At 43.3% G+C, this 7,500-nt stretch overlaps 1 protein-coding gene across 1 annotated transcript in view; it reads right to left on the bottom strand.

The window, feature by feature from the left end:
• Positions 1-7,500, bottom strand: part of LOC133630178 (tyrosine-protein kinase yes-like) — a 52,199-nt gene that overhangs the window by 14,705 nt on the left and 29,994 nt on the right. Inside the window, 6 exon segments of the mRNA XM_062021580.1 lie at positions 219-398; positions 910-1,065; positions 3,230-3,379; positions 3,458-3,561; positions 3,667-3,765; positions 6,742-6,841. Of these exon segments, the coding sequence (XP_061877564.1) occupies positions 219-398; positions 910-1,065; positions 3,230-3,379; positions 3,458-3,561; positions 3,667-3,765; positions 6,742-6,841 (789 nt within the window).

The following is a 7,500-nucleotide window of genomic DNA, read 5'->3' as shown; positions in this document are numbered from 1 at the left end:
GACCATCACTATCCACAAGTAAACACGCTGCAATACTGCTTGTACCAGGCATTTTAGATGCAAGCTGGTTTATTCCCATACTTGTTTTTTTTGCTGATATCGGCTACAGATGGTTGTAATGATACTGGGTGGAATGTTGAATTAGGCTGTTTTGACTTGCGCGGCCTTTTCAAAGGATTATAGCACAAAACCTAAGCGGGTCAGACGCGAGGGCGTACCTTTGGCCATGTACTCCGTGACGATATAGATGGGCTCCGCTGAGACCACAGCGTACAGAGGCACCAGTTTGTCATGACGAAGCTTCTTCATGATCTGAGCTTCCTGCAGGAAGGCCTCTGGCGACATGGTCCCTGGCTTCAGAGTCTTTATGGCCACTTTGGTGGTGCCGTTCCACGTGCCTACACACAAACACACCGGGTTATAAATACTTCCTGCACCATCCTCCCAGACTAGAGTTGTCCTATCTCGTCTTTAGGCGTGAACTGATGCAGCTTAAATGGGAGGCGAAACGTCTTCAGACCTAAATCCGCAGACCAGTTTACAGCAGGAGGCAAAGACTTGAGTTCACCTTGCAGGCATTGTTTGACATACAAACGTAATAGATCATACAAAGCATCTCCTGCTGTTTTGGTGCGCCTTTGGTTAGAGTGTCCGCCCTGAGATCGGTAGGTTGGAGTTCAAATCCCAGCCGAGTCATACCAAAGACTATACAAATGGGACCCATAACCTCCCTGCTTGGCACTCAGCAACAAAGGGTTGGAGTTGGGGGTTAAATCACCAAAATGATTCCCGGGCGCGGCGCCGCTGCTGCCCACTGCTCCCCAAGGGGATGGGACAAATGCAGAGGACAAATTTCACCACATCTAGTGTGTGTGTGAAAATCATTGGTACTTTAATCTTTAATCTTACCCATCCAGACCTCTCCGAAGCAGCCCTGGCCCAGCTTGAGCTCCAGCCTTAGGGAGTGGCGAGGTATCTCCCAGGCGTCCTTGGCGAGGCCCTGGGTCTGAGGCTTGACGGTTGGACAAAGTGTGGTGAGCCTGTGGCAGAGGCCGTCTGCATGCTCTGCAGCAGAGAGAGCAGAGGGGCGTGAACTAGAACTGAGTTTCAGTGGCATTAACCAGTCCCTTCAGGAATGTGCGATAGTGCCAATTCATGCAAATTTGACCAACACCCGCAAATGATGCTTAGCCTCGCACATTTTAACCACTCAAGTTTGTCTCTGAGCAATTAAAACTTAAGTTTGTTTCTGGTGTAGACGAAGCAGGAACAACGTGTACCTATATATCAATTCTTTATTTAACAATTGTCGTCCCATAGCTCATAGCTACTTCCAGTTCCTGTCTACAGCGTTAAGCCTTCCGGGTAATGTAGTATATAGACCAGGGGTGTACAAACTAAGGCCCGTGAGCCAAATACGACCCTACGGCGTCTTCAATTTGGCATGCAAGACGGCACAAGTTCAATAAACAATTTGAGCGCGAGCGGTGCACCCATTTCATACATAAATATCAAGCATTCTGATTACTGCCATTTTGTCGCCATCTGGTGGTCAACCATAGTAACTCTGTGATTAATTGAACTTTCAATACAGTATTTACTTATATAACCCAATCTAAACAACCGGGCAGCATGGTGGCACAGGGGTTAGTGCATGTGCCTCACAATATGAAGGTCCTGAGTAGTCCTGAGTTCAATCCCGGGCTCGGAATCTTTCTGTGTGGAGTTTGCATGTTCTCCCCGTGACTGCGTGGGTTCCCTCCGGGTACTCCAGCTTCCTTCCACCCCCAAAAACATGCACCTGGGGATAGGTTGATTGGCAACACTAAAATTGGCCCTAGAGTGTGAATGTTGTCTATCTATCTGTGTTGGCCCTGTGATGAGGTGGCGACTTGTCCAGGTTGTACCCCGCCTTCCGCCCGAATGCAGCTGAGATAGGCTCCAGCAACCCCGCGACCCCGAATGGAACAAGCGGTAGGAAATGGATGGATGGATGGATCTAAACAACCTTCCGTAGTCACGGTGCAGAAAAAAAAAAATCAATCATTACCAAAATCCAACAAACATGGTCACACGTAACACAACCTGCTCTTTGATCTTTGTGGATATTATTTAAAAAAACATCCACTCTACATAAAAAAAATAAATAAATAAAAATGACACGATGGGACGATGGAAAAATAATGCGAAAAACTCTCCACACTTATCCATGTTTGCCACATTTTAACTGCTTGATATTTCAGATTGATTAAAAAAACTTTAAGGAGGTTGTCACGGAAGTAAACACACACGCATAGAGTATATATATATACAGTACTTTAGGTCAGGAAAAAACACGGAGGCTATTTCATCCCTACAAGCCTGTTTCGCAGGCCAAAGTTTGGTAAGAAATATATTAGAAGAAGACAGCATGCTGTTTCCTTTAACTTGGACACACATCTATACATTTGGCATTTCAAAGCCAGTAATTTCCAGGAGTTATCTCACCTTCTGAGTAGCCTCTGATTTACTAATGGTTTCTAATGTTGTAAAAATGTGTAGACTAAATATAATATTTCAACATTTCTGTCAACGAAGATTTGCTTCAGCCTGCGACACATAGTCATTTTGATAGTAGGCTATTATAGCTAATATAGACACTTCCGTCATGTGTTGCCTTCATTATAACACTTATATACGGCGTGTCATTTTTTGCGGCTCCAGACAGATGAGTTTTTTGTATTTTTGGTCCAGTATGGCTCTTTCAACGTTTTGGGTTGCTGACCCCTGGGTTAACTCTAAAGGCTTAGTGGCCACATGCGTGGACAGCACCTTTTAGCTCTTATTTCCAAAATTGTGTACACTACTGAATTGAGGTCTTATGGCCCTTATGTGGACACTTATACTGCCACCTGGTGGTGTCAGAAGAGTATAACATACAATGGAATTTGGGGGAAAAAAGTGTAAAAATAAGAATTAGCATGTCACTAAACATGAAGTACACGTTTGTTACTTATGGACCAAGTACATCATATAAAAAGATGATTCTTAGTTTTTTATTCTAATTAGGGTCCAATAAGCCCACATAGCAAAGAGAAATAAAAAAAAAAGCATGTAAACAAAGAGCTTGGGCCTTAAGAGGATTAAGGTTACGATGAACACTTCAAATATGGATGAAAAATGCATAAAATTACAAGTTGATTCAATGTTATAAAAAAAAGTGCAGGATTGATTAGCCTGGAACCTTTACCTGTGTAGTGTTCAACCAGCTGCTGTAAGGTTTCAAACTGCACGCGCGTGGTGATGTAGTAACCGCCGCTGTCCAGCTTGCGGATCTTGTAGTGTTTCACGTTGTCTCCCTTGGTTTCGTCCCAGTCTCGTATAGAGAGAGAAAACGCACCTGGACACGAGACCGGGACCATCAGGCAAACACGCCGCCGAGCTTAATGTGTGTCTTTATGAAAATCTGCTGGCGTACCTTGAGTGGTTTCACTTTCACGCACCAGGAAAGTCCCCCGATGGTTACCTGGATTCAGCAGCAGCCTCTCCCCGTCTTTACGGCCCATTTTGCCAAAGTACCACCTGGTGGTGCGAGGATGCAGGTTCACATTCGGCCAAGATGTAGTATGCCTGGGGTAGGGTCGGAGCTACGGTGGCTGTGAGGAAGACAAAGACGTAGATACTCACTCCTCAGCTTGTATGGAGTCTGCGGGGGCTACGTAGTTGCTGGGGATGTAGCCCTTCTGCCCGCTGTTGATGGAGCGCGCTTCCCACCAGTCTCCTTCTCTGCAGAGAGACACACGTGTACATTAAACTTCACTTTTGGAGGCAGGACGACGACTGCTTGCGTCCGCTACGTAAACCGTGTGATACCCTAGTGAGCATCTAGAGCAGGGATGTCAAACATGCGGGCCGGATCAGGTCCGTGAACGAGTTTAATCTAGGCCGCGGGATGAGTTCAACTTGAACCCTAACCAATCTGGCGCCCTAGGCAAGATTTTAGGTGGTGCCCCCCCCCCCCCCCCCCTAAATCGGCAGTGAAGTGTATGTACTCACAAGAAACTGAATAGCTTTGTCTTTGACCTTTTTTTTTTACTTAAAGAAAGCAAATTAACATATTATATGAGAATGTTATGTTATGATTATCTTTAACCGAATCACAGCAGTGCTCAAACTAAAAAACAGCATTCCCTCTCATGTGATATTGCTTAATTAACATTAATGATGTGCATTTTAACAACTAGGCTTACAACTATACCTAATATATAAAGGGGTGGAAAAGTGACTATTACCTGCAGGGCAAACATTAGCTAACCAGAAGGCAATAACAATGTAAACAAAAAACACCTGCTTAAAAGATCTAATACAAATGTCTCTGAGGAATGTAAGGTGGGAGTACTGTAATTACCTAACGTTACATTATTATTTTCCATAACAATTCAGCCCCCTCCACAATATTAACCCGACGTTAAAACAGAACTTCCTATTTATTGATTAGCAATTGCCGAATCATGTAACATTAGCTTAATGCTAAAAAGCCAGGTTACTATCACATTCTGTAACAGACAAATAATTTCATGTAGGCTAACGTTACCTACCTGCTACCTCTGTCTTTTTCTCGTTTCTCCTCCTCTTCTTTTCTATTTTTTCTTCCCTGGGCACCTGACAGTTTTGGCCGTTTTGACATCTTGTGTTGATTTTTTGATGTGGTGACGTCCAAAAAGAGTCATGATACGGGAAGGGAGGGGGCGCACCGTGCGGGAGGGGGAGTGGGGGCGTAATGTTGTAACAAATACTATTTCTATTAAATAGGCTTTACTTTGCATTTTAATTAACGTGGGATTATTTTTTGTATTTAGAAATAATAGTACCAACTTTTTTTTCTTTCTCTCCAACATTTGTGGCACTGGCGTGGCGCCCCCTGATGGACGGCGCCCCTAGCATTTGCCTATACGGCCTATGCCACGGGCCGGCCCTGAGTTCAAGTGTGAAAATGAGTTGCGTTTTTAAGTGAAAGAAACCGCTATTCTCAATGTGTCCACTGGATGTCGCCATAGCTATTCTGTGAGATACACAGTATCGTGAGGCTGTGACTCCTCCCCCTCCACCCAACAGTAAATCATGCCGATTTATTCCTCTGCTTTGAACAGATCGTGCTTTGGCAGCCTCATTTCCATAAAATGTCTGTCAAAAAACGACAAAAGTGGACGCATAGAGCGTTCCAAGAAAAATGATCATTTTCCTACTAACCCCAAAACCAGTGAAGTTGGCACGTTGTGTAATTCCTAAAAATACAATGATTTGCAAATCCTTTTCAACTCACATTCAATTAGACTGCAAAGACAAGATATTTAATGTTCCAACTGAGAAAGTACTTTTTTTTTTTTTGCAAATAATCATTCACTTAGAATTTAATGGCAGCAACACATTGCAAAAAAGTTGGCACGGGGGCATTTTTACCACTGTGTTACATGGCCTTTCCTTTTAACAACACTCAGTAAACGTTTGGGAACTGAGGAGACCAATTTTTGAAGCTTTTCAGGTGGAATTATTTCCCATTCTTGCTTGATGTACAGCTTAAGTTGTTCCAACAGTGGCCTAGTGGTTAGAGTGCCCGCCCTGAGATCGGTAGGTCGTGAGTTCAAACCCCGGCCGAGTCATACCAAAGACTATAAAAATGGGACCCATTACCTCCCTACTTGGCACTCAGCATCAAGGGTTGGAATTGGGGGTTAAATCACCAAAAATGATTCCCGGGTGCGGCCACCGCTGCTGCCCACTGCTCCCCTCACCTCCCAGGGGGTGATCAAGGGTGATGGGTCAAATGCAGAGAATAATTTCGCCACACCTAGTGTGTGTGTGACAATCATTGGTACTTTAACTTTAACTTAAAAGTCCGGGGTCTCCGTTGTGGTATTTTAGGCTTCATATTGCACCACACATTTTCAATGGGAGACAGGTCTGGACTACAGGCAGGCCAGTTTAGTACCCGCACTCTTTTACTATGAAGCCACGTTGATGTAACACGTGGCTTGGCATTATCTTGCTGAAATAAGCAGGGGCGTCCATTATAATGTTGCTTGGATGGCAAAATATGTTGCTCCAAAACCTGTATGTACCTTTCAGCATTTATGGTGCCTTCACAGATGTGTAAGTTACCTATGCCTTGGGCACTAATACACCCCCATACCATCACAGATGCTGGCTTTTCAACTTTGCGCCTCGAACATTCCGGATGGTTCTTTTCCTTTTTGGTCCGGAGGACACGACGTCCACAGTTTCCAAAAACAATTTGAAATGTGGACTCGTCAGACCACAGAACACTTTTCCACTTTGCATCAGTCCATCTTAGATGAGCTCGGGCTCAGCCAAGCCGGCGGCGTTTCTGGGTGTTGTTGATAAATGGCTTTCGCTTTACATAGTAGAGTTTTAACTTGCACTTACAGATAGCTTTTCTGAGACATGATGCAGGCATCAAATTCCAAATGAGCTAATATTTGCAAAAAATAACAATGTTTTCCAGTTCGAACATTAAGTATCTTGTATTTGCAGTCTATTCAATTGAATATAAGTTAAAAATGATTTGCAAATCATTGTATTCTGTTTTTAACTACGATTTAGACAAGGTGCCAACTTCGCTGGTTTTGGGGTTTGTAGATTTTCCTCCTTGCGGCCCCTGATCTAAAATGAGTTTGACACCCCTGATCTGGAATATCATGTCGATGAATTTCTGCCATACTGACTGATGATGACGTGACGTACGTATTGTTGATGATTTGGAAGCGCTCTCCTTTTTTGAATGAAAGGTCATCTGACGTCCTGGCCTCGTAGTCGTACAGCGCCACAAAGAATGTCACACCACCTGTAATCACACACCCTACATACATCATATGGACAAAAGTATCGGAACAAACCGACTACTCTGTATTGGAGTCGCTTTAAATATATAAAATGGCAGGAAAACCCACACAATATTTAAACCATTTCCCTATTCTCTTTTATTACAGACAATTGTTTGAGCAAAACAAAGTCAATAGTAAACAATAGCTAAACAAAAGTAAAAACTACTACCGTATTTTCTGGACTTTAAAGCGCACTTTAAAATATTTTTTTTCCCTCAAAACTTGACAGTGCGCCCTATAACCCGGTGCGCTTAATATACGGAATAATTCTGGTTTTGCTTACCGACCTTGAAGCTATGGTGAAATGATAAGTGTGACCAGTAGATGGCAGTCACACATAAGAGATACGTGTAGACTGCAATATGACTCAAGTAAACAACACCAAAATGTTATATGTTCCATTAAAAATATAGAACATTACACACGGCGATCAAAAATCTATCAAAATGTTTTAGTAGGACTTTGGTAAGCTATGAAGCCGCACCGCTTGATGAATTGTACTGTGTTTCAACATACGAGTATTATTATGGTGTGTGTATAAGGTAAGACATATTATCTGGCGTTTTGTTTCGCAATATTATGCAAAAGCAACTTTTCTTACCTTCTGGTACCTGCTGAT

This window comes from Entelurus aequoreus, linkage group LG15, assembly GCF_033978785.1.
Source record: "Entelurus aequoreus isolate RoL-2023_Sb linkage group LG15, RoL_Eaeq_v1.1, whole genome shotgun sequence".
NCBI lineage: Eukaryota > Metazoa > Chordata > Actinopteri > Syngnathiformes > Syngnathidae > Entelurus > Entelurus aequoreus.
The sequence above is the reverse complement of the archived record's forward strand: the minus strand, read 5'-3'. Positions and strand labels throughout refer to the sequence as shown.